The sequence below is a fragment of the Lagenorhynchus albirostris genome, chromosome 3, assembly GCF_949774975.1.
Source record: "Lagenorhynchus albirostris chromosome 3, mLagAlb1.1, whole genome shotgun sequence".
Taxonomy (NCBI): Eukaryota; Metazoa; Chordata; class Mammalia; order Artiodactyla; family Delphinidae; genus Lagenorhynchus; species Lagenorhynchus albirostris.
In genome coordinates this window covers 112,773,828-112,801,128 of record NC_083097.1, presented here as the reverse complement: position 1 = coordinate 112,801,128, position 27,301 = coordinate 112,773,828, and the positions used below count along the sequence as shown (strand labels likewise).

At 51.2% G+C, this 27,301-nt stretch overlaps 1 protein-coding gene across 3 annotated transcripts in view; it reads right to left on the bottom strand.

Annotated features, from left to right (window-relative positions):
• SLC25A48 (solute carrier family 25 member 48) overlaps window positions 1-25,039 on the bottom strand; it is a 42,654-nt gene extending 17,615 nt beyond the window's left edge. For 2 of the 3 annotated variants that reach the window (XM_060146255.1, XM_060146254.1), the window contains exons 1-4: window positions 24,913-25,039; window positions 20,428-20,471; window positions 16,914-16,985; window positions 14,672-14,930 (exon numbers count right to left, since the gene is read on the bottom strand). In XM_060146255.1, the coding sequence (XP_060002238.1) occupies window positions 14,672-14,930; window positions 16,914-16,985; window positions 20,428-20,471; window positions 24,913-24,958 (421 nt within the window). In that variant the 5' untranslated portion in view covers window positions 24,959-25,039. The remainder of the gene's footprint in view (window positions 1-14,671; window positions 14,931-16,913; window positions 16,986-20,427; window positions 20,472-24,912) is intronic. The other variant, XM_060146256.1, reaches the window with a different exon arrangement.
• Between the last annotated feature and the right edge of the window lie 2,262 nt (window positions 25,040-27,301).

The window sequence follows — 27,301 nt, the reverse complement described above, 5'->3', positions numbered from 1 at the left end:
TCCAGGGGCACAGGGTGCTGTCTCCTTAGCTGACCTCTGGGGTCTCTGCTGGCAGATCATCAGTTGTTATATCAGTAGCTTCTTTACAGGACGTGTGTAGACAGCAAGTAGTGACTCTGTCTGTCCCTCTAATTCTTCCATCGGGCTTCTTCCATCTCCCTGCCTCATGCCTGTCTACTCTGCTACGGACCTTTTATTTATTTATTTATTTATTTATTTATTTATTTATTTATTTATTTATTGCGGTACGCAGGCCTCTCACTGCTGCAGCCTCTCCCGTTGCAGAGCACAGGCTCCGGACGCACAGGCTCAGCGGCCATGGCTCACGGGCCCAGCCACTCCGCGGCATGTGGGATCCTCCCGGACCAGGGCACGAACCCGTGTCCCCTGCATCGGCAGGCGGAATCTCAACCATTGCGCCACCAGGGAGGCCCCTGCTACGGACCTTTTAGCACAGCTTTGACTCATGGCCAGAGAGACCTCCTAGTCCCAGTGCAGATAAAGCGGACTCATGTTCTCAACTTTCCCTTCTTGAAGAACTAACATGACATGGCCAGGACAGAAACAGAATGAAGCTTGCCTGTGACCACATGCGTATTTTGCCACCTGGGTTTAATGCCCTGTAATCACCCTCTCAATGGGGTTTTACACATGCTGGCTAAGAGACAGATCACTTTTGCTATATAGGTGAACATCCAAGCCCCCTACAGAGCCCCATCTTTATCAAATGAAGATTAGGAAAAAATACTCAGCTTCATGATGCCACAGCCCAAACCGGAGATTTAGGAGTAAAGTACAACCTGTCCTTTTCACTCAACCCAGAAGTAGGCGAGGTCCAGGGGGAGGTTCCTATTTGCCTGGAAAGTATGCTTGAATAAACTAATCCCGTATTTTCTTTCTATGTTGGGGGAACAGAGGCATCCTGGTCACGTACATTAGGCCAACTACAGCGTGGGCAGGAGGCTGAGTCTCATTCTATAGTCTATAGCAGGGAGTGAGCAGGAGTGGTGGCCAATTTTAGGGGCACATGGCCCGCTGAGCTCAGAGCAAGATCAGACACTGTGGTCTTTGAGAATCCACTGAGAGGTCACTGAACATCCCTTTCTCTCCCAAATCCACTATGATACCACCAGGGTCATCCTGGGAAATTCTGACATTAGCCCACATAGATGTTAATTGTCCCAACATATAAACTTTGCCTGGGCCATGCTCATGTCGAAGTAACAGTGATCTGTCCCAGGAGTCAAGGTTTTCATGAATCAACTGTGGGTATGATGTAGCTTTCAGAAGTTACTGATTGAAAGAGAATGTCCTGATAACATTCTGCTTGTGTGGGGGACAGATGTTGAAAAAAAAACTTGTCTAACCTCCAACTGACTTTGTCAACAAAAAACCTGTACTTTTTTCCTTTTCTTTTCAGGATAATCAATAAGGAAATTCTCTCACATTCTCCCAGGGTTGTAACATAAGTGATCTAGCTTTTATTGCTTGAAAATGATCCATTTACAATTATTACAGCAAAAGAATTGTCATGGTGACCTGGAATACTGACATGAGTCTGAACTGGTGGCCAAGGCCTTCTGGACACAAGTTGATACTGTGAAGCCCTTGGAACTCCTTCCAGCTCCCTCAACCCCAATATACTTAAAGAAACTTTTTATTTGGAAATAATTTCAAATTTGCAAAAAAAAAAAAAAAGTACAAAAAAGGAAAACTGTACACAGAACACCTTTATCCAGATTCACCTATTGTTAACATTTTACCTTATTTTTTTTTATGGTTTGTATGCTCTCTCCCTCCCTCCCCCTCTTCTCCCACTCCGCCCCCTCACTTTTCACTCAAACACGTGTGTGCAATTAAACTGAACAGATGCCTTTGTCCCAGTGCCTAAACTTTGCCTGGGCCATGCTCATCTCCAGGTAACAGTGACCTGACTTGGAGTCAGGGTTTTCACGAATCAGCTGTGGGTACAATGTGGCTTTCAGGAGTTACTGATAGAAGGAGAGAATCTGATAAAATTGGAAAAACACTTGGCCAAACGAGAACCGGCCTTGACATCAAGACCCAAACCAGAACCAAATCTGTACTTTCATTTTTTTCTCCCAAAATAAGCAATAAGGAAATTCTTTTGCACACACATGCATACATAATTTTATTCTCTGACCCATTTCAGGGTGAGTTACATACAAAATGGTCCTTTACCCCTAAATACTTCAGTCTGTGTTTCCTAAGACTCGGGATACCATTCTACATACTGTGGGACAACAGCCGGGTTCATAATCTACATGGACAATACTTGTATCTAATGTACTGTCTATGCTCATACCTTCCTGTGATCTCGTGCTGACCTTTAGAGTGTTCCTCCCCAACCCCCAGGACAGGATCTAGTCTATCATGTATTATATTTAGTTGTCAGGTCTCTTTAGCTTCCTTTCATTTGGAGCATTTCCACAGCCTTTCTTGGGTTTTGTTTTTATGACACTGCCACTTTTCAAGACCACACCACCCCCTTTCTTGTTAACAGAACTTTCCTTATCTGAGGCTTGTTTGATGTGTCCTTGTTATTACATTGAGATGATGCATTCTTGGCTGGACTTCTTCCCTGTTCTTAAGTCTCACCTTTTTTCCCATGAAGACCAATCACTCTTAATAGCCCTTGTCTTCTCCTCTGGCCTCCTCTGCCTGTTGTTATTAGTTTGTTTTTTTAACTGAGGTATAATTTACATTCCATAAAAGGTGTAGCTTGTAAGTGCACAGTTGGTGAGTTTTGACCATGGCATGCACCAGACACCATATCCTACTGAGAAAATGACGTCTTAGACTTGAAATAAACTGTTTTGGTTACTCAGGCAGAGCAAAGAAGCCTACCTAGCCTCTCCTGCTTTTCAAGGCAAAAGGATTCTGTGACATCAATGACGTGTCACTCAATGAGAAGCAAATCTCTGTTATGGGCCCACCTACTTTAGCAATAGTGGTATGGACAATTCATAAGGGACCACAAGGCAGAAGACCACTGGGATTCTGATCAGTTGCTCAGACCACAAGATGCTCTGTGGCTCAGCTGGGGAAGGAGTTGCCCAGGAGTCTTGGCAGCTAGACTTAGAAAAGCACCGAATCAGAGCTTCTGGTAACTCTAGCAGTGGACCAAATTTAGTTTGTGTAAAACAAATTTTGGTGACCCTTAAGAACTGACTTGGGAGGTTGCTGGCAAGCAGCTCTTGGAAATATGCACATCTGATACATGTGGATTTGTCTTTGTGCAAGGAACCCAAGGAAGGAAGTAGGCACCCTGCTCACACTGAACCATTGCCCCTCAGCCTGTTGTTCTAGAACCTTCAGGGCTTTGGCTTGGGGTGCACACATGCAAGTGAAGGGTTCACATTAGGTATATTTCCTTCTAGAATGAAATGTATTTAGTTTCTCTAATGAGAATTTTTTGTTCTAAAATGAGGATAAGATGATGAATCAAATTCTGATTATTTCTTATCATGAGCACTTTGTCATTAAGGCCATTTTTTGCTGTACTCTCTAAATCAAGAGTCTTTTACTATGATAGGTAGAGTTACACTCAGGATGCCTGTGGTTTTCTTTGTTTTCCCAAATTCATTTAGGGTCAACTCAAGCGCCCTACACCGAGACAAGCAGGATGTTCAAAGTTGATAAAATTGCCCCCCACCCTGCTCCTAACCTTCACCTAGGAGCTTAGGAAGGCCTACACAGTTCTAAAAAGACCCCTCCTCTGGGCTCCCCTGCCTTGTCCAGCTCAGTCCCCGCCATCGCTCCTCGGAGCACACACTGTGGCAGTCTGGCTCCACCGCTCAGCAGCAGTGTCTGCTGCCTTGCTTGCTGGCTCCTGCCTGGGCCAGGAGGTCCCTCTGTAGGCAGGTGCCTCTGCAGGGAGCTCTGCAGAGAGTACGGGTGTCCAGTTTGGTCAGTTCTAACAGGTACACATGCAGCCACTCCTTGGGGGTCCTCCTACCTCAGAGAGGCTGCACTGGCCCAGATGCAGGCTGAGGTCCCCACAGATCTGCCACTAGTGCCCCTCTTCTCAGAACCCAGGGTCCTGTCACTGCTTCCCGCTGTACCCTTCCCAGACACAAACACGAACAAGTTTCACTTCTTTCTTTTTTCAGGCAATGCTGTTCAATTTCTTCAGTGGGTCATGACCTTGGAAACAGGAAAGTCAGCTGAAACACAGTGACTGGTCACTGATCCACTGAGGTAAGGAGGGCCCAGGCCTCAGGAGCCTCTCTGGAAGGGAGAGCGCCACCAATCCTCCTCTGTGTGCCTATGTTAGGGTGGGGTGGAAATACAACATCATTTCTCAACAGGTCACTTTCTCCAGAAAATCCTTAACAAGTCCGCCACCCACTGATGAGGTCCTGCTGGTCCCCAGTTAACGACATGCAGGCTCACCAAGTGTTCTGTGCTCGAATGCCTCTGGGCCAGCAGGCTCTCAAATGGAAGGGGGCAGCATGGGGTTATTTCAAGGGACCCACCCATCCACAAGCATTATAGATTGACAGAATTCCTGAAATATCTCACATACATGTCTGGCCATTTTTCTCATATGTGTAGGTGCTATTGTGGGAACACAATAACAATTACTTAAGTACACTGATGATCCATGGTAGCTTCTTGTCATATGTGTTTTCTTAATCCGTGGACACAAAGTGAACAGCCGTTCTATGGGTTGGTCTCCATCGTATATATGTAAAAGGTACTCGTAGAAAAAGCTGGGACCCCTAGTCCATGCCAAGGCTGTGCCCCTGCCGTGGTCTGTCCTGGCTGCTGCTGTTTCCTGAGCACGTTGTTTTGCCTTAACCGTGAGTTCAGTGAGTTTCCTGATGATGGGAATCACACACTGTGGCCTGTCCCAGGCACTGTGGCCCTGTGCCTGACACTGTGGGCCGTATGTGCCTCAACATCCGTTCAGTGAACACTTGAGCATCTGATCGGCAGCTCTAGCACCGGGGCCTCCCAAAGCTTCACCTCCTGTGCTCGGCACTCCTCCAAGCCCAGCCCTGTCTGGTCCTTGTGCCAGAGACTACAGATGCTAAAAGAAACTTCCAAATCATAAGCTGCCACACTTGTCGAAGATGTTATGGAAGCATCCAGTAATGTGGATGGACATCCTCCAACAAACAGGTTGGGTATAACCTCTGTGGTTTGGGTTTCAACAAGCTGAGGGACCCCTCAGTTCACTTCCCCAGGGTATTACGAACTGGGAAGCTCTGGCCCAGTTCCTGTTTCTAAAGAGTCCAGCAGTTTTCTCATGATCTAAAGAGTCCATGATAGGCAGATGGTTTAGTAGAAAGAGCCCTGGATTAGGAGCAGCTGGGATTTGCTCTGTTTCTCAGTTTCTATTTACTGTACAACCCGGTGCAAAGGACTCAACCACACTGGGCTGCAGTTTCCTCATCATACACAAAAGGGGAAGAATCAGTGGCCTGTCCACATCATTCGGCTTTTGTGAAAATTAACTGAGAATGTTGGCAAATGTACTTTACTAAAATGTGTGTTGTGCAAATGTACTTTACTTAAGGCAAATAGTTATCATTCCTGTCTTTATTACCTTGCCCTGATGTGACTTCAGATTCCGGAAGTGCTGGACTTGCTAATCTCAGGCAGCCATGCCCTGCTGTCACCTGCCATGACCTGCCAAGCCTACTGTGGAAAGATTGTAGATACCAACCCAGCTCTGAGAACTACCAACACTAGTGTCAAGTCTAGAAATCAGGACAATATTTGCCCTTGTCAATTGATTGAAAGAACAAATGGATGTATCCCCACTGTATGTAACTTACACAACGGTGTGTTATGTTGTGTACACCTTCATTAATCTTGGCAAGCTATGTGGGACCACAGTTTGAAAAATATTCAGTCACACTGCCCAGAACTCAAGGGCACCTCTTGAACTGCATGGCTATATGCCTGGCCTCTTCACAAACCTCCTCCCTCCACTTTTTTTTTTTTTTTTTTGCAGTATGCTGGTCTCTCACTGCTGTGGCCTCTCCCGTTGCGGAGCACAGGCTCCAGACGCACAGGCTCAGCGGCCATGGCTCACGGGCCCAGCCGCTCCGCGGCATGTGGGATCTTCCCGGACCGGGGCACGAACCCGCGTCCCCTGCATCGGCAGGCGGACGCTCAACCACTGCGCCACCAGGGAAGCCCCTCCCTCCACTTTTGGGCTGCCATTGCTCCAGCCCTCACTTCCTACAGGCACACAGCCTACTTGAGAAGAAGGCCCCGACTGTACGGTCCTGGCTAGTCTCCAGGTTTTTGTGCCCCTTATCACATTCCAAGGGTTCCTGCCTTCCCAGAGGCTTCCTTCTTTAGGAACTGAATGGAGCAATGTGTATCTCTTTACGGAGCTTAGCATCAATAATTCCTGCCCTGAACTGGGAAATTCTTAGAAAGTCCACTGTATCAAAAGGCTAACCTGCCTGGAGATAAGTATGCTTCTTGGCAGCCACACATCTTTATGGGAGCAATAAAACTGTGTTGCCAAAGAGACAAACTGATGTCGTCAGGGCCTCTGAGGCACAGCTGTTGACCTTCTCAGCCAGACATTTCAGAAGATCCGGGGAGAAATGGTTTTGCCCCATTCTGTCGTCATGCAGATTCTTGAGCTCAAACGGGCTTTGTGTTCAGGTGTGTGGCTGACGATCTTACTTGCCCAGATCACCCCTCAGCTGGCACTCCCACTGTGACCATCCAGTCCAGCTTGTCTCCTCTCGGCATGTCCAGATATTAGGACCTTCTCCTCCTCGAATCCTGGCCACACTCTGTCCCTTTCATTCCATCAGATTATCTTAAGTATGGTAGAGTCAGGCTTCCTCAACTTCCTTCCTCTTGCCTCAAAATTCTCTCGCAATCGTCTCTTGCCTTCTCCCCTCCCAACTTGGAAAAGAAAGTCTTTTTCCTTCTTTGCCCATTGGTCTCACTGTCACCCTGACTTCAGCAACTCTCCCTTCTACCCTCTCCTTCCCCACGTTGGTGACACGAGTCTCTCAGGACTGTGTTCCCAGGGTGTGGAGCTGCATGGCCCGGGGCGGAAGAGCCCAGGGAGCATGGACAAGTCACTTAAGCCCAGCTTCAGTTTCCCCACCTGTCAAATGGAGAATGTGCGGATTTCATAGAGTTGCTGTGGTGACTGAATCACGGGATTTGTGTTAGCACAGAGCACATGGCTGGGGCGCAATACTTGTTAACTACAGCTATTAGCATCAGTATAGTTCCCTCCCGAACTCCTTTACAGCGTTTTCTCACTGACGTCTACCCAGGTCTTATTGCAGCTCACCTTGGCATTTGCATCTAACGCCATGACTTCAGCTGTCACTTCTATGTCTGTCGCACCCCTGTCTAGACCTCCAGCCCTGACATTCCATTTGCAGTCCCTCCCTCGACAGGAACCAAGGTCAAGTCCCCACAGTTCTCACTCGAGCCTACCCCTCCAGCCAGGGTCCAAACCAGCAGCAGCAACGATGAGTATGTGTGCTCCACTCCACGCCAAGCTCTGTCTTGCATGCTTCATCTGCTGGTGAATTCCCTGCGTGGGAGGTACCACCTCCCTCATCGCCACCCAACTTTGAAATCCTGGGTCATTTTCGACACTCTCCTCTCTCCTGCTGGGCCTGTTGGTTCTACGTCATCAATGCCTTTTCCATCTGCCGCTCCCCTCTACTCCCAAAGCCCACGGCCCCGGGTCTGGCGTTCCCAGCCTCTCGCCTGGTCTGTGGAGCAGCCTCCAAATCAGCCTCCTCACCTCTACTATTCCCACCCCCTCCCATCCCTTCTGAAGGCCAGGTTCACTTCCTACCACACAGCTGTGCTCAGGTCATGCTGCTGTCCAAGACGCTCCACTGCCTGCAGAACAGAAAGGAAACCCATACTCGGCTAAAAATCCAAGCTCTTCACAACTGACCCTGCATCTTCCACCCCTCCCCCCTCATCCTGCCACATGCTTGCCTTTCCTGCCACTGACTCTTTTTTTTTTAAGATTTTTTTTTAATGTGGACCATTTTTTTTTAGCATCTTTATTGCAGTATAATTGCTTTACAATGGTGTGTTAATTTCTGCTTTATAACAAAGTGAATCAGCCATACATACACATATATCCCCATCTCTCCTCCCTCTTTCATCTCCCTCCCACCCTCCCTATCCTGCCCCTCTAGGTGGTCGCAAAGCACTGAGCTGATCTCCCTGTGCTATATGGCTGCTTCCCACTAGCTGTCTATTTTACATTTAGTAGTATATATAAGTCCATGCCACTCTCTCACTTCAAATGTGGACCAGTTTTAAAGCCTTTATTGAATTTGTTACAATATTGCTTCTGTTTTATGTTTTGGCTTTTTGGTTGCAAGACATGTGGGATCTTAGCTCCCCGACCAGGGATCGAACCCGCACCCCCTGCACTGGAAGGTGAAGTCTTAACCACTGGACCACCAGGGAAGTCCCTTGCCACTGACTCTTTCCTTACATCGTTTCTCAGTCTGAAACAGCTCTCCCTCCCTACATCCCCACCTCCAAATCCTAGCCAGTATTCAAACACCCAATGAATAGCCACTTCCTCTCTGGAGCCTTCCCGGTCTGCAGAGCCAGATTCTGAGGTTCCAGAGCCTTCCTGGGGCCCTTCTCATTCTGGTGCACAGCTGATTCCCCACCAGACTGAGTGCTCTATGAAGGCAGGGGCTGTGCGTGTCTGATACCTGGTTTACCTACTCTGCTTGGCTCAGAGCAGGGCCTCGGGAAACGCTAGTGAATGAATGAATCAAAGAGTGAATTCAATCAAGTGTAACCCTCAGCCCTTTGCCTCCAGCTGGGCCTGGTGAAATTACTATGATGGTCAGCACAGAGTTAATGCTGAGTCCTCCTCTGATTCCGCAAACTCTGGCCTCCTGTGGTGTTGAGGGCTTTGTGATCTGCACATTAATTAGGCTCTTAATGAAAACACAGACCTGAAAGCTCCCAGATGGGGGAGGAGTGAATGTCATTGGCCACCAGGCTCCAGGATGTGACTTGGCCCAGGCAGCAGAGGGACCTCACCCCTGAATTCCAGCTCGGGCCCAGCAGGGTGCCTAGGGAGGCTCATGCCTGGGCGAAGGGTAATGATAACTTGAAAACGGCACCTTTACAGACACCTTACTGTCAAGGCCAGACCTGAATTAGTTCAGGCCAAATGACAGAGGCCCCAGGAGAGAACCTCCGTGAAGTTGGAAGAGTTTTCACGAGGATAACTGCCGTCTAGCATGTACTGGTAGGCAGCGCCCAACGGACACTCCCTTTAAACTTTAGCAACTGCCTATGTAATTTGGTAAAACCCCTCTGTATAACAAATTTCACAATATGTACCAAGAATCTTAAAAATGACTGTACTCTTTGGCCCAGTCACGAATCAAAGAGCCCACACATTTGGGGAAATGACTGTAAATGAAGGCAACTCTTTATGGACAAATTTGCTGATCACATCACTATTTTTAGAAGAGGAAAATCTGTAAACAACCTAAATGTTCACTAGTAGGAAGACTTCTAACTAATAAGTTTAGTTGCATAGCTAACATTTATTTCGTGTTTTCAACGTACCAGACATTGTGCTAAGATCTTCCTGTGTTACATGTTATCCCATCCCATCCCAGTTATGAAGGAGCTACTCCTGTTACGCCTTTTATGCATATGAGTAAACTGAGGCTTGGCGACAACAGGTGGGGGTAAGATTAGAAACAGGTGGCCTAACTCCAGAAACTGAATTCTCACTACACTGTATCATCCCTCTCAAAGTGTGTGTGTGCGTGTGTGCGTGTGTTTATTTGATGGAATATTGTACATCTATTTTAAATATTATCCATCTATTTTAATTTTATAATTCTATTTTAGTAACACGGAAGATGCTTCTGTTTTACGTTGAATTAAGAACAGGATGTGAAACTGTCCATATAACATTAGTACAACCTCTTAAAACATTTAATCCATGCATATAGAACAGAAAAAGGAAACATATTAATGTGTTAACGGTGACTGTATTTGGGTGGGTGGGCGCTTTCTCCCTCCACATTCAGACAGTGAGGATGAATTCAATGGCTTTATATTTGCACGTCTCCAACGTGGCGTAGTCTCTCATAGCCCGTTGTCACCACCCGGGGAAGTGGACTGGCAATTCTGGGGTAAAGCCACAAGCCATGAGCAATCCCACAAGCCCTGCACAGGGTAGCCTGCAATTACCCATCTCAGCCCAGTTATCACGGAGAGCGGGCCTGACTCAGAGCAGAGACCACAAGCTCGCAGCCAACCGCAGCCCCACACTGTCCAGCCCACACAATGCTTTCGGCTGCATGGTGTTACATTGGTTTGTGTTTGGTTTTGTTTTTACTTGAATTATCTGACAATTTCCAGTTGGAAGATCCTGGGAAAATCTAGCTTTCTGCCTTCTCTTAAAAAGAAGATCCAGGCCACATGGCAACAGTCAGCCAGAGCCGGGTTGCAGCCACCCCTCCCACAGGATCTGGGCAGCTTGCAACTGTGCGCACCACTCCCGACTGCCTTCCCAGAACCAAGGCTGACACATGTGCTTGAACTGCTGTGTTTCTAACAGCAGAGTGATATGGAAAGTGAAGTATGTTCTGTGTTTCAATAAAAAGAGGAAAAACGAAACACAGGTTAGGAGGGCTGTAGGTGTCCAAAAAATGGAAAAGGGTACATTTTCCAGGTACCTGTGCTTACTTATGTTACCTCCCTGGTCCCAGCGAGTCTTTGAGTTTTCTATCTCTGGCCAAGAGGGTTCCCGAGGAACAAGTGAAAGATAACTACACCCTTCCTCATCTTCTGGAGAGATTCCTGGCAGAAAGTACTGCCTGATGACCCACTGCCTGCCTCCCATGCTTTATCCCCAATAGTTGATCCTGACCAGCACCTGTAGTCGCCAAAGCCCTTTCCCCATGCATCTGGGGGACAGGGGAAGGTAAGGAAGAGTGGGCCACGCAGAGCGGAGCTGCCCAAAGCCACAGAATTCAGACCCATCCCTCGAAGCCCACAAGCTATGTCCACTACTTGAACACTGTCATTTTGGAGACATCCTCCAAGTCCCCTTTCCTCCCGCAAAGTTTGCAACTGGTTTTGTACATGATGATTTTGTGCAAAGGCCCAGATATTACCAAAGTTGTTGTAGCCTCAGCTTCTACAGAACCCTGGGGCAGAAGCAGAAACAGCATCAGTGGGCTCTGAGTCAGTTGCCTGGGTCTGTATCCCAGCTCCACCTTCCACTAGGGCAGTGACCTCAGGCGGGTGATGGAATCTCTCTGTGCCTCAGTCTCCCCTTTGTAAATGTCTAGGAATTGGGTTGTCGTGAAGATTAAACACACACCAAGTTCTTCGCACAGTGCCTGGCACGTGGTGAGGGCTAAGTAAATACTGGCTGCTCGGCCCCCATGGCTGTGACTCTTCTGGGTTAGTCCAGATCAGAGGCTCTAGGGGCACAGCTGAGGCGGACCCTCCAGTCTCGGTTTCTACCTTCCCTCCGCCCACTCAGGTCAACCGTTTTGTGTCCGCACTGCCAGCTAAGCCCCTGGGATCAGGCGCTAATGACTTGGAGCTTTGCAGGGCTGAGAAAAATCTGTGTGCAGGACCTCCCTTGGTCTCTTATTAAGAGCCTTCCCTGAGCTCCCCAAAGATCAGCTTCCTGGCACACACTGGGGAAGACAGAACAAACACATTTTCGTTTTCTGTCGCTGCCTCAAGCGGTTTACTTAAGAACCGGTTTCCTTCTTGCGCCACGCGGATGAACTTACAGCCTGAGGCCATGGTCCCGTCTGGACAGGAGTAGGGTCACGGAACCACCTCCCGCCCAGATGCTGGAGGAGAGGGGGGGGCACACCATCCCCATGTTCTCCCTGCTCAGCGGGCTTCTCCAGGAAACAAGGCTCCAGAAGGGTCCCGACTTCCTGGACGGGCAGTTCTAGAGAGTCCCAGCCCAGGTGGGCTGTGCCTCAGACTCCCATGGCCCAGGAGAGCAGGCATGGGTGGCCCTCGATGCTGCCCTAACCAGGTGTACCGTCCTGACCTCTACGCTCTCCTTCCACCCCTCCCACCACCTGCCCCGGAGCCCTTCCTGACCCCCAGCCTGGCTGAGAGCCCAACCCACTCCCTGCCACCCACCCTATTTGGAGTGGCCCAATTCCTGTCTGCCCGTCTGCTGGACAGAGCACTACAAGAGGCACGGAGCCTTCTGTTCATCGCTGTGTCCCCAGCACCTAGCCCTGAGCCTGGCACACAGCAGGTACATAACTATTGTGCGTTGGGTAGATGAACAGGGCTAACAGTCATGCTGACCTCCCACTGTCGGGTGGATATTAAATGAGATGATGCACACACAGCGCTTAACACAGTGTCAGGACACGATGAACACTTAGGCAGCTGCTCATGGAGGCTGCTCAGCTCCCTAAAAGTGAGGCTCCTGCCCTGGCTGTTCTGCTCCTATCCTTCCTCCAGTCTCCGGAGGCTTCTAGCCTGGCCTCAGGACCCCTGCAGCTCAGGCCTTAGCCTGCCAAGTCAGCCACCATTCTAGAACCCTCTGCAGGAAAAGTGTAGGTGGGCGAGGACAGAACAGAGAATGGAAGCAAACACGGTGAAGAAAGTTTACCCATTAACTTGCCTCCAAACGTCCCGGCATTTATTGAGAAACACCTTCCTTGGTGTCTAGGCTGGCTGAGGGCCCCCTCACACGTACAAAGCATGCCTACTCCTCTCTCTTCCCCTTCCATGGACAAGGTGCCCTGGTTGTGAAGGAGGTGGGGCTGCCCCCAGGAGCCTCATCACCGAGACTCTTGCAACATCTGGACCCCAAAGAGCTTTAAGGCTTATGGAGAGATTTCCTCTGCACCCTAGACTAACACAGCTTTTTGGAAGTAGACAGGATAGCGCAAAAAACCAGCCTGGGGGCCAGGACTCCTGGGTTCTAGGCCTGTCCACGACGCCCTTCATTTCTCTACATCTTTGCTTTTGCCTCTGGGATAAGACCAGATCAGCGAGCTCCAAACTCTTCTCAGAGGTGTGACCTCTTTGGTCAAACTGAGCTGTACCAAGACACGATTCAGTATGTCAGGTGGATGGAGGTAAGGACCTGCCTGCCCCGTGTCTCCCTGGGCGGCCCCCATGGGAGTATGCTCTGTGACCCTCTGGGTGAGCCAACCCGCTTGTCGCCCTGCATCTCCCCTCATGCTGACAGGGGCCCTGAGCACCCAACAGGTGTGACTCATGTTCTTGGGGTAGCAGGGACCCCTGTGAGGAGTATTAGCATTGTGCTCAGAGTGTGTGCAGACCTGCCCTAGACCCCTCCCCGGCTGAGCAGGGAGTGCAGGCTGAATCGAGGAACCTGGGTTGGGGGCAGGAGAGGCACTGGCCTGGGATGCTCCTGAGCGAGCTTTTGGGGCTTCAGCCATGGGGCAGAGCCGACCCCCCCGCCTCTGTGGGCAGAGGGTTCACACGGAGGCCGTTCAGGAGGCTGCCGAGGAGAGGGGTCTTACCCATGAGATCTGTCAGGTATATATCTGAGGTGAAGGAGGGACCTGGGATGCAATCCTTCCATTATACAGAAAAGAGACTGAGGCCCAGGAAGGGATATCTTCCCTGAGGAGACAGAGTAAAATGAGAGCCAAGGACCAAACCCCAAGGTACTGAAATTTGTCCAAGACCCCCAGCTCATCCCTCCTCTGGAGCTGGCGCTATCTACTCTGCACAGCAAGTACCTTCCCACTCTTTCCATCCTCCTTTATCAAAACTGCTCCAGGAGGAGTCAGAAACCTCTTTCCCAGCAGGGAGGAGATGAGAGCTCCAGCTCGCGGCGCAGGAGTAGCTACGCAGCACATAAGAAATGAAGCTCTGGGCTTCCCTGGTGGCGCAGTGGTTGAGCGTCTGCCTGCCGATGCAGGGGACACGGGTTCATGTCCCGGTCCGGGAAGATCCCACATGCCGCGGAGCGGCTGGGCCCGTGAGCCATGGCCGCTGAGCCTGCACGTCTGGAGCCTATGCTCCGCAACGGGAGAGGCCACAACAGTGAGAGCCCCGCGTACCGCAAAAAAAAAAAAAAAAAAAGAAAAAAAGAAATGAAGCTCTAATGGAACACCAAGGGTGAGGGAGGGGCGGCCCGCTTCATGGCCCTGCAGCCAGTTCAGCTTGAGGCCTCCCTGGCTGCACTCCCTGGTGTGGGGGGGGCAGGTGTGGGTCTGAGACCTGGGCAGTCACACAGGGCCCCTCAATGCTCTGCTGTCGCCCTTTTAAAATTCTTACTAATTTGTGATCAAAAGATCGCATTTTCATTTCACCCTGGGGGGCTGCAAGTTATGTAGCTGGTCCTGACTGCCCAGTCATTAACTGTGTGTCCTTGAATAAGCATCTTAACCTCTGGGAACTTCAGTTTTCTCATCTGTAAAATGGAAAAAATCACAGCACCTGCCTCAGAGAATTGTGCTGAAGACGAATTAAGAGAACCCATGCGGGGCTCTTTGCAGGCACCGGGCGCGTAGAAAATCCTTAACCAGTGAGAGTTACCACTACAGATAAAATGATTCAACATAGATGCCCTGCTCCATAAAAAGATTATTAATCAAATCCCAGACCTGGGAAACCAGGAAAGGGTCACAGGTCCCCAGACACCAGCCCACTTCCCCTGGCCGCTTACCTTCCCGAAATGGCTGTGTTTGCATCTGCAGCCGGATCTTGATGAGGTCCACGGGCGCACCCAGCCCCACAGAGACCACGCCAGCCACCATGCTGGCCAGGAGCAGGTCAGACAGCACGCGGGGTGAGCCGGCCTCAGGCTCCTGGCACCGGTGGTGGCTGAGGAACCTCTGTGTGTTGCTGAAGACCCCAAACACCACTGAGTTGTAGACAGCGATGCTGGTGAGGGGGAAGGCCATGCCCTTGAAGAAGCCAAACACCTGTGGGGAGACCCAGGGGGAGGAAGCATGAGGGCCTATGCTGCCCTTGGCAGAGACCTTGCCCTCCTGGAGCCTGCGGGCTGGCAGGGGAGACACCATAGGAGAAGCAAACCAGTACGTTGGTGGAAAGAATAAAAGAGGATGCTGATGTGAGGGGAGAGACAGGGGAGGGCGAGAGCATCCTTAACCCGAGGAGGAACCGGCTTCTGCATGAAGCTTTGGTTCCTGAGCCGTGATGTGCTGGGCCTGGAACCTGCATTTGTCACTGGAGTGGCAGTGTTCTTGGGCTGTGGCTGAGGGCAGCCCATGGAGCCCCAGTGGGTAGTGGGCTTACCAAGCACCACACACTCTTTCCTCATGTGTCACTCCAACAAAAGCATTCTCTGGGCACGTGCCAGGCCCTGGAGGACAACAAGAAAGACACACTCTCCGCTCTCACTGAGCTCACAGTCTGGGGGCAGGGGAGGGGGGACCCAGACAAACTGACAGGCAATTAAAATATAATGTGCTAAGCCTGTAGTGATGGGGTAAGAAGGGTCCCCCAGCATCCCAGGGGCACCTGGGCCAGCATGTAGCTGGGTGCCCCGAGCATGGGAGTCTATTGGAAAAAAGCCAGAGGGGGAGTCCCCGGATGAACAGCACGATGTGGCTTCTGTCCATACACACTGCGTTCTCAGCAAACACCACAGATGCTCCACTGAACCTGGAAAATTCCACAGGCTCTTCGAGGAGTCAGTGCAGCACACATGGCACCAAAGATGAAGAAGCACCAGGAAGCCATTGTAAAAACTCCAGGCTGTGCTCAAACCCACTAATCCCGACCTGAACGCATGCCCCCTGTTTGCAAGGGGCAGGACACCTCCTCACACAGGCGTCCACACACGCATGTGCACGCAAACACATATGCACGCACGCACCATGCTTCAGCCTCTTCCTCTACAACAAGGTCCCTCAGATAACTTGAGACATCACTTAGCTCTGAGCTGCTGTGTGTCAGAGGAACACCCACAGTCCCCACAGAAACCCCAGAGCGGAGATGCAGGCTGGCAGACACTGCGGAGAACATGTGCCAAAAAGGAGGCTCAACAGCTGCCGTTCAGGGGACACAGGAATCGGACAACATTACCCCGGAGCAACGAGTGCTGGGTTTACAGCGCTCCCCCTGATTTTAAAGCAGACGATCAAGAGAGTCAGAACAACACCAGGACACAAGACATATTCTGACTGAAGAGAAGAACCTCCAGGTGCAGGCAGGAGGCTCCCGAGCTCCAGGGCACTTCCTAGGATGGAGCCTGGGCGGGGACAGCAGTCAATAACGGGGCCACATTTCCAGTGACTCAAGGAGAAGCCCAGGGCTGCCACAGGGCTTACACCCGACTATTTCTTTAAACCAACAGGTCATTTCATTCTAAATTTTAAAATTTATTTTAAATTCCCCAAGGAGGAGCCTTGGAGTCTTCCAAAAGCACATACTCATTCTCAAGAAGGTCACCTGATGCTTCTTCTACAAAATGCTATTCAGAATTTCCCCTTCGCAGAGAAAACCCCTGGGTCCATGGTCTGGAGCGACCTGGGGTGCAAGCCCGTTAGGGGTGTCTGGGATCAGAAGAGCCTGCTCCCCGCACCCGCCGCCCCAGGCTGGGATAAAGGGAGCCTGTGAACACATGGTTTACCGCCACACATTAGGTTTTGAAAACCTGGCAGGTCCTCCTGTTTTTGTAGGAATTTTCCACATTGTGGTTCTAAATGCCTCCGAATTTCTCCAGAGAGGTGACGCCAAACCAGTTTTTTTCCTCAATAACATCCCACTTGGGGGCAGGGTTAAGTTTAGGTAACACATAATATTTGAGGATGGTGTGAGATGAAGAGAGAAAATTGAGCCGAAGGTGATGAGCGGAATAAACAGGCCTCCTGCTGGGCATGCCGGTGTGAGGGGCTGTGACCTCGGTCCCCAGGAGGAGACCCCACCCCGGGAGCACTTACACTCTCCCTCCTGTACACAGTGCGGATGCAGCTAAGGGTGCTCCCGTAGCCAGTGCCGGCCTGCAGGCGAGCCTGCGGAGAAAGGCAAGGGCGTGAGGGCCAGCCGGAGACAGGTTACATCCCCACCTCCCTCACGGCGCTGGGCTCCCAGCACTGAAGCCCAGAGAAGGGAAGGCCCTGCCCCAGTGACCCCGTCAGGAAGGAGGCCTGGACTTCAGTCCCGGCCTGGCTGGCCTTGCATCCTCTCCCTGCACCAAGTCCCGTTCTCACCTTGCTGAATACAGCAGGAGTCCCCTCGGTCTGAGAGAAGAACAAAGGCCAGTTTGGTGTGCAAAAACAACGCTTGTGTGGGGACACATGATGCTGCTGCATCTTGAGTACAAAAAGCTAACCCGTGGCTCTGGCCCACCTGCTGTCCGTCAGTCTGCCCTCCTAAATACTCCCAGGAGCAACCTGCTCTTCTCATCTCCAGAACCCCTGCATCTCTCACCCTGATGATGGGCTGGGCCCCTCGCTGGCCTCCTGCTTCCCCCACCCCAACTCCTCTGCCTGTGTCTACACAACAGTCAGACTAATCTTTTCCAAACAACGATGAATGTTTGTCACTGCTGTTTCAAGCTCTCCAGTGGCCTCCCACCAAACTCAGAATAAATTCCACCCTTAACCAGCACCCAGAAGCGTGGCTTTCACCACCCGCATGTCATTTCCTCCGCACCCGTTGGGTCTGCCACACGGCACGTTCCTGGACCCTGGAGCATCCGTTGCTTCTCACTTCCAGAACGTTCCACCTGCTTTCCTCCCCTGGAAGGCTCTTTCTCCAGCTTCTGCTCATCTCTTGGGTCTGAGCTTACATGCTGCAATGATGTGATCTGTTTGTCTGTTTACTTAGGGTTTATTTGGGTTCCCCCTCTGGGGCAGGGCCGTCTTGTATTTCCCTCTCGTCCCCGGAGCCGAGCGTGGCTGTGGCACTCGGCCCTTTGCACTGGCTAACCGAGGGGCCGGAAGGTGAAACTGTGGCATCCTCTAATGGAGGCTGGCCCTGGTGACTGGGGGCATCCGTAGACAGGCAGAGGGTCTGAGAAAAGCCACAGAAGAGCCCAGGGCACACCTCACTCTGGGTCTAGACCAGAGCAAAAGTCTGTCAGCTCTTGAGGAAGCTGCCACCGAGGCCAGCAGCACAGCTCAAGCCTCTAAGGACTCCAATTGCAACAGGAGCTAGCATTTCGTATGCACCAACTGCATACTTGGGCAAACACTGGAAATCTTATGGAACTTTTCTCACAGAATCCCACAAATGCTCTGAGGCATGGATACTATCCCCACTTCACAGATGAAGAAAGCTGATTCCCTGTATATGTTTCCGATTGCTGCTGTAACAAATTATGATAAATTCAGTGGCTTAAAACAATGCAAATGTATTCTCTTATAGTGCTCTAGCTGGGCTATAGAGAGCTGAGCCCTGAGTAGAAAACCTTGGTCACATTGCATCAAACATAAACTTTAAATGCACCAGCTGTGCCTGGAGCCAGCAGTGAATCCTGACCCCAGCTCTACTGCCACCAAGTAGCCAGTGCTGGCTCTCCCACCTGTGGTGAGGCAGCTGCAGGCAGGGAATGAGTCTTTGACCCAGGTCAGCAGCCCAGATCCTTCTAGATTGGCTCTCCCAGGGGCGAGCCTGGGAACCAGGGACAAGTCACTCATCTGCCTCCCCACACTCTAATGTGTGTATTCTTCAGGACAGGAGGGGATTGCTCACCGCTCTATCCTCACTGCCACTTGACAATCCTCATGACAGCCCCACCAGGGAGGTGCTCTTTGCCCATTTTACAGACGAGGAAACCGAGGCTTGGGGAGGTTAAGTGCTGTGCCCTAGGCATAGGAGAGTATGTGGGAGGCTGGAGCTGTACTCCAGGTTATTCTGACTCTGAGGCTCTTGCCCAGACCTTTCTCAGTGAACAGGAACTCTAGAGAAAATGCCAGCCAGAATGAAGGAGGATGTTCTGGAGAGAAACAAGGGCCCCAGGCCACAGCCCCGGGCTGGACCCAGAGGCCAGCCATGTAAGCCAGCATCTTTAGGCTGGGACCCTCAGCAGAGAGGTTCTCAGGCTGAACAGAGACAAGATTTTATGTATCAGGAAAGGTTCCCTGCAGAGGCTCAGGGGGCAGAGTGGAGAAAAGAAGGAGAGTCCTGGTCTTTACAGGTGACATGTCGCCAGGCAAAGGGTGGCCAGGCTTTCCTGTGCCAGGGGCAGGGGATGAGGATGGGGGTTCCAACAAGCTCTACCCTCCCCTAACCAAGCTGCAGGTGAGGGAAGGATGCTCTACCAGGGAGAGACACTGGTTGCCTGGGTCAGAAATGTGGCTGTTAGGCCTGCCGGGGAAGGACTGGACTTGCTTTGCCCACCACTGCTGCCCTGCCAGCCCCACAGTGCCTGCACAGAGAAAGCATCCAAGATGCATTTGAGGTATGAGCAGAAGGCCGGGCCTGTGTGAGGGGCCAGGAAGCACCTTTAACTATTTAGACACATAGGCTGACCTCCCCATCAGGAAGAGAGCAGGCCCGGGCTCTGGCTGAGGCGGGGCCCACGGCCACGCAGGGAGGAAGACGGGGAGAAAGGGGACCACAGTGACCACTGGAGAAGGGCCTGGCAGGTCCTCTTTGCGCACGATCCTGGCACAGCGTTAGATACAAATGTGGAAGTCAGGGTGAGGAGGCGCCATTTGCAGCCACGTTCTCAGGGTACAGTTGTGAGTGCTGGTCACCATGGGGACAGGTGGCAGGGGTAGGGGTGGACCCAAAGAATGTCCCTTTGTAACATCTCACTCCTCAATGCTTCGATTTGTTGTATGACCTGAGGTGACACCCTTCCCCTTTCTGGGCCAGTTTCCACACGTGTAGAACAAGAAGCGTGGATGACCCCAATGCCAGGTGGCTTTGCTGCCTCCGTCAAGTTATAACGGCTTCCCATTCCCAACCTAAGTCTAGAGTCCTAACCTGAAGGTCAAGGCCTCCAAGGACTGAGTGCCGACCTACCAGTCCTGGATTCCGATCCGTAGCTGCTTTCGGAAACCTGATGCAAGAGCAGAAGTGGCCGTGTTGGCCCTTCCAAAGCATGGCCCCCCCGGTGGTGTCCCCACCTCACTGTCTTTGCCCGTGCCGTTCTCTGTGCCTGGAGTATCTTTTCCAATGGCCCAACCTTAGATTATGGGCCCAGATTCTGGTTCCTTCGCTCCATAGAGGCTTGCAGGAGAGCACTCACAGTGCCCCATCCCTCCCCTGCAGCTCATGAGAGCCTGGAGGCAGAAATGGAGCTTCACAAAAACAAAATCACTGCCCAGCAAGGACGGGGGAGCATTCCAACTGGGCCTCCTAGCGCTCCGCCCCCGTGGACCGGCACAGAGAGCCTGCCCTGCGCTGGTGGCTTTCTGGGGGTCAGAAACAGCAGGCTCATTCCCGGAGTCAGACTCACTCCAGGCCCCTTTCCAAAAGGTAATGGCAACATGGCTACCGTACCTTGACTGTGTCCAGAGGGTGGCCGACGATGACGCTCGCTGCACCTGTGGATCAAAGAGGACGTCCTGGTTACTCAGTCCCTGGACTCCTCGCTTGTACTGGCTGGTTCTTAGGACAGAACAGAGGACTCAGACGCTTACATTCACTTATTCAGTCAATGCCCAGTCACCAGAGGGGACAACCCCCACCCAGTGTGTTAGGCACAGGCTCACGCATGGAGGAAGGCAAGAAAATGGAGTAAAACCTGGGCCCTGCCTCAGGAAACAAGTACCCTAAAAAAAGGGAGGTAAAGGTGCTGGGATAACTGGGTACCCACATGCAAAAGAATAAATAGACCTCTACCTCATACTATATACAAAAGTTAAAAGAAACCAAAGACCTGAATGGAAGCACTGCAACTACAGAAATCATACGCTAAAATATAGGGGGAAATCTCCACGAATGGAGATTTGCAACAGATTCTTACATATGACAACAAAAGTACAAGCAACATAAGAAAAATTGGATAAACTGGATGTCATAAAAATTAAAAACGTTTGTGCATAAAAGAACACTCTCAGGAAGGTAAAGAAACCTACGGGGGGGGGGGAATATTTGCAAATCGAACATTTGATAAGGGTCAAATATCCAGAATATGTAAAGAACTCTAACAACTAAAAAGAAAAAAAAAAAACTTTTTTAAGGGCAAAGGACTTGAATAGACATTTTTCCAAAGAAGATATACAAACGGCCAAATACATGAAAAGATGCTCAACATTATTAGTCATTAAGGAAATGCAAGTCAAAAGCACAGTGAGATTCTGCTTCACACCCACTAGGATGGTTATAATAAAAAAAAAAAGAAAAGGAAAGGAAAATAACAAGTATTCGTGATGATATAGAGAAATTGGAACTCGTATATATTGCTGGTGGAAATGTAAAATGGTGCAGCTGCCGTAGAAAACGGTTTGGCTTATTACAAAGTTAAACATAGGATTACCCTATAACCCAGGGATTCCACTGTTAGAAATATACCTAAAAGAACTGAAAACAGGCACTCAAACAAGTACATGTTCACACATGTTTATAGCAGCACTATGCAAAAAAGCCAAAAGGTAAAAACAGCCCAATGTCCACTGCTGGATGAATGGCTAAATAAAATGTGGTGTATCCATACGATGGAATATTCCTAGACATAAATAGGAATGAAGTACTGATACGTGCTGCAGTGTGGATGAACGTGGAAAACATTGTGCAAAGCGAAAGAGGCCAGACACAAAAGGTCACATCCTGTGTGATTCCATTTATAGGAATTATCCAGGATAGGTAAATCCGTAGAGACAGAGAGCAGGTTAGTGATCGCCAGGGTTTGGAGGAGGGGAAATGGGGGTACCTGCTTAATGGGTCCAGAAACTTCTTTGGGCGTGAGAAAAATGTTTTGGAACTAGATAGATGGTTGCACAACACCGTGAATGTACTAAATGTCACTGAATTGTATACTTTCAAATGATTCATTTTGTTATGTGAATCTCACCTCAAAAAAAAAGAGGGAGGGTATGAAGAGAAAACCCAGAAACTTTTCAGGTACCTGCAGGTTATTTAGCTTTTCTACGCCTCCCTTGTAGCATGTGTAGTGGGAATAACATTAGCACCTACCTCACGGTTCCATTTTAAGAATGAACTGAAGTAGAAAAGGTAAAGGGCCAGCAGAGCTTGGCACTTACAGGATGCTCAGAGGGGCTGCCATCCCTATTGATTTTTTTTTAAGAAGGCCTCTTTGGAAAGGTGATGGATACTCCGGATCTTTTCAATGAAAAATGCCCATCCACACACACCTTCACAAGGCCAGAATGATTTTGGAGGCAAGCAAGATTGCCCTGAGGCCGTACCGCAGAAGGCAATGATTGTGAGATTGAAGCAGGAGCCATCCTTCTGAGACCCATTCCCCATCATGCTGATGAGGAAGCAGTGTCTCTGCCAGCAGGAGTGACTGCACCAGGTAGGGCAGATCAGGGGTCCTGGAACATTAGATATCTACAGGGCAGAGAAACCAGCTATTCCGGAACAAATGTTCCCTTGGTCTAGAACCTCCAGGCCCCTCTCAACCCCTCCTTCCCACAGAACGGGGCAGAGGCAGAAAGATGGTGGGCGGCGGAAAGCCGGGCCATTCACTCTACAGGAACCCCTCCCTTCAGGGGAAGGAAGGAGCTCTGGTCCTCAGGCTCTGGCTGTATCCCTCAGCCCAGGGCAGCAGCCCCAGACCCAGCCTTGGGCCATTATCTCCCTGCACACTCATTAGTCCACCCATCTGAAAGCAGGGATACAAGATAAGAAACAGAATTATCAGGTCAGTGGTTTCCAGACCTTGGGATATTACAGACCAGTAAAATTTCAAGCAAAATGTGAAGGATGTAATGGTGAAAGTTTATCATGACAGGTCACTGAGAGAGAAAACAGCTATAGACGAGTGCAGGGCTTAAAATGGCCCTGGTACCAGACTGTCTGGGTTGGAATCCTCGTGTTCATCCTAGATGTATGGTTTGGGGAAAGTCATTGAATTTCTCTGAGTATCCATTTCCTCATCTGTCAAATGGGGATGTAATGATAGTAGCTACCTCATTAGAGCTATAAAGAAATATACGTAGACATGAGACCACATATTGTATGATTCTGTTTATATAAAGTGTCCAGAAAACACTAATTTATAGAGCCTGAAAGTGGTTGCCCAGAGAGAGAGGGAGGGGATGGGGTTTAATTGTAAATGGGCATGAGGGATCTTACTGGGGGATGAAATGTTTTAAAACTGGTTTATGGTAATGGTTGCAACACTTGGTAAAATTACTAAAAATCCCTAAATTGTACACTTGAAATGAGTGGATTTTATGATATGTAAAATAACCTCAATAAAGTTGCTTTAGAAGTATCCATGTAGCATTTAAACAGCACCTGACACTTACGAAGCATTCACTGCTACTACATTCGTGTTCATTTCATGGAAGCGAAAACAAAAACAAACAAAACCATGTTGACATCAACAAAGTAAGGGCAATCTCAGAATAAAGGACAACCCACTACTTGCTGTGTGAGTTGGGGAGGGTCTCTGTGTCATCAGAGATTTTGAGCTGCTCTGACAGTCTTACCCTCCAGGACATTTCTCAAACCAAGCCCCTGGCAGCCCTACTGAAGTTGGTCTGACTATTTAAAGGGCAGCCGGGGAAAGCCTCTCCCTCCGGACGGCTGAAAGGTTGTCCGAAGAGGGTCTGGATGTGCCTGGTAGGTCCCTGGGCACAGTCCCCTGACTGGCAAAGTTAGGAGAGGCAGGTCTCAGCCCTACCCAAGGGAGCCTGTGCAACGGAACTGCCCCCAGGGAGAGGAATCACCTTTGCTTGGGAGGGTGAGAAGCAGGGGCCCTGCAGCCACCTGTCACCTGCGGGGGACAGACATGGACTCCTGCTAGGAGGTGGGAGGGTGCCACCAGAAGGGGAACCACCCGGGATCCTAGCTGGTTAGTTGCTTTTTTTTGTTTTTTTTCCCTTTGCTACAAATCTCCTGGTCTCCATACCTAGAACACTTAGTGGGGCACAAACATGCTAGCCATAGCCTCTACATGAGCGAGCGTCTCAGGATTTTACATTGGGGAGGGACTGCATTCGCCAACAGCTCTTTTCTGATGGTCCTCTTAGATGGAGCCAAAAGAAAGGCTATATCTGACAATAAGCAAAGTCCCTCACCCCCGCCCCCCCCCAATAGCTGAGCAAAGAGGAGGGACAGACCTATTGGAAAGAGAATAATGGAGAAGCAAGGCAATGGATGCGACTATTGCCCAAGCAAACACACCCCAGGCTCAGCAGAGAGCGTCTCCAGGAGTGGTAGGAAGGGACCGGCGGGCCCAACAGTGCCCGAGGAGAGGCATGACAGTTGGCTGTGGCTGAAAACGTGAAGGGTTCCTCCTATCTGGCAGCGGACACCTGCAGCCGGTGCTGGGCTCCCAGCTCTGCGCTCCGCTCCCCGCAGCCGGACGCCACAAGGGCCGGCCTGAGCGCCAGGCCGGGCTCCGCATCCCGCGCGCGGGGGCGGGCGGCGGTCAAACGCCACCCTCACACACGAGTTCCTGTGAGCCCAGAGTCCCCAGACTCAAGTGCGCACCAGGGCGCCGAAGGGTGTGTACGCGCCGGGACGTTCCATTGGCTGTCCGCTTTGACCATTGGTTTAATCATTACAGGATCAAGTTCCGCGGACCCAAACTTTGAGGCAAATCGCAGGCTCGGGATGAATCTCCCCCGGGGTCGCGGCAGCAGACGAGGAGCGGCAAGACCAGCCGGGCGGCGGGCAGCGAGCACCCAGGGCGCGTGTGGGCAGCGCCCGGGCGCGGAGCTCCCTGACCCGGCACGGCGTGGAAACTCCGCCTGCGCAACTCCCGGCTGACTCGCTCTCTTCCTCTCGGGCCGGGCTGTCCCGTCAGCGCACTCACCTCTGGGGGTCCCTCCCATCCGGGGATGCGCTCACCTCCGATCCAGCCCGCCACAAAGTCTTCCAGCTGGAAGTTGCCCATGGCCGGGGCCGCGGAGCCTCGCGTTCCCGGAGCCGGGTCGGTGCCCGTTCAGGGTCTGCTGGTCATGGCCCACGGGCGAGCGCGCCGGACGGGCGAAGTCAGGGACGCGGAGCTACCGGCAGGCAGGTCCTTCTCCACAACGGGTTCGGAATGGCTCGGAATCGCCGAAGCGCGCGGGCCGCCGGGCTCGCGCTCCAAGTGCCCGCGGGCAGCTGACATCACGCCCCCAGTAGACCTTAAAGGCGCAGCGCGCGGGCCGGGCGAGGGAGTGTCCACCGGTAGTTATGGTAGTTCTTCACATCTCCTCCGAGACACTGGAAATGATTTCAGGGACATTTCTCAAAGTTCATGACAAGAGGTACAGAGGAAGGCTTTATCCGAAGTCCAGAAGTATTTGATTACAAACACCAAGGTCTCTCTGTGATAGGATTATTTAGCTGGGTGGACACATCCTCTTTTTAGCGAAAACAGAGCTGAAATAATTATAATTGAATGTCCAACTATCAACTAAACCAGAAGTTCTTAATTCTTTGAGCTGATTGAAAGCCATGGACAGTTTCTCTATAAAATACAAAGGACACACAATCTTCCATAACAACTTTAGTGGTCAGGGGCTCTTCTTCCGCCTGCACTCCACACCTTTCTCTAGCCCCCAGGTTTCAAAACCCTATCTATTCCTGAATTACTGAAATAATGTGTGGAAAGCACCTAGCCCAGGGGCAGTCTCCAAATCAGCGCTAAGTACTCGCTCTTAATAATGTGCCACATTTCCTGGGCACTGACATCGGGCCCCCTTCACTGTACCTGGGCTTACCCCTCACAGCAGCCCTGTGAGATGGGTGTTATTATTATCCTCATTCCTAGGGAAATGATTGTATGACAATAGATTTTAATCTTTTAGAAAACTGGTCCAGATTAGGAGACGAAACTTGTCGCACCTGAGTTGTAGGTTTAGCTGTGTGAGGACAGATTTGAGCTTTTTCCCAGGAGATCCAGCTGCCACGGTGGAGAGCCCAGGGGAGACCCCACCCAGACTTGAAGGTCCTGCAGCACCCCCGGCTGAGGGCACCCAGCCCCCTGCTGAGAGCACCCCGGGCCAGGTGGGAATTTCCAGAGCCCTGAAAACTCTCAGCCTGCCCCTGGCCAGGCTTTCAGGAGGGATGAGGCTAGCCTGGAAATTTCCTCTGAGAGCTGCCTGGGCGTGAGGTCTGGGTGGCCAGGCAGCACGCTGTGCCTCTGGAAGTGCCTGCCTTGAAGCTCCCCGAAGCCGCTGATGCCCCACCCACAAAGCCCCCAGGGCTCTCTGAGCCAGTCCCCACCCCCTGCAGACAAGCAGACCCAAACCCAGCTCAGCCTCCTTGGCTCGAACACTTCCGACCAGCCTGCAAACGCACTCCCCGCACGCCCCAGACAAGCACAGGGAGCCAGAGCTGCCTTGCCCTGAGGATGTTTTCAAGCCAGAGTCTGTGCCAAGTCTTACTTCCTCACTCCCCCTCACAGCAGCTGTGAGCAGGCACTGGGGGTCATCCCGGCGATGGTCACTTTTATGTGTCAACTTGGCTGCGTGACACTACCCAGTGATTTGATCAAACGCTCATCCAGGTCTTGCCGGGAGGGGATTCTGTGGAGGTGACGACCAACTGATTTTAAGTCTGGGAGCTCATCCTTGATAATCTGGGTCAGCTTCGTCCAGTCAGCCGAAAGCCTTTAGAGCAAAATGGACGTTTCCCTGAGAAAGAAATGCCACCTGTGGGATGAGCATTTCCAGCCTGCCAGCCTGCCCTCCAGATGTCACACTTGCCCAGCCGGACCCTACAATTATGTAACATAGAATCTCCCTCTGCTTCTGTTTCTCTGGTAGAACCCTAACTGTGTACACCTGTAAAATAGAGACGAGGCGGCTCGTAGGAGACTCAGGGAGGTTTCACGAAACCCTAACCAGTCAGGGGGTCTCATGCCCCCCAGCTGTGAGCTGGTGGAGGGATTCTAGGGACAGCCTTGCTCTGGACCTCTCTCCACACACTTCTCAGCCCGCCCTCCACTTTCCTATCCCGCCCCTTGTCCTGAAATGGTGCTTCACGGTGTGCCCATGTCTCCCTGAGCCTGTGCTGACCCCCAACAGCCACGGGCTCTCTCTTCCCTGTCTCACCCCCAGGCAGTGTTGCTTATTGACATTCCAGCCACATCCTAGGCCCTGGCCCCAGAGCAGGCAAGACCTGGAAGGCCAGGGTCTGACTCTGCAGGGGCCCGGCTCCCTCCAGGCCCAGGCTCAGCCTGAGCCAGCCTGGAAGGAAGGCAGAGGGGCGGTCACCTCCCTCTCAGACTTCCTCTCTGTAGGCAGCC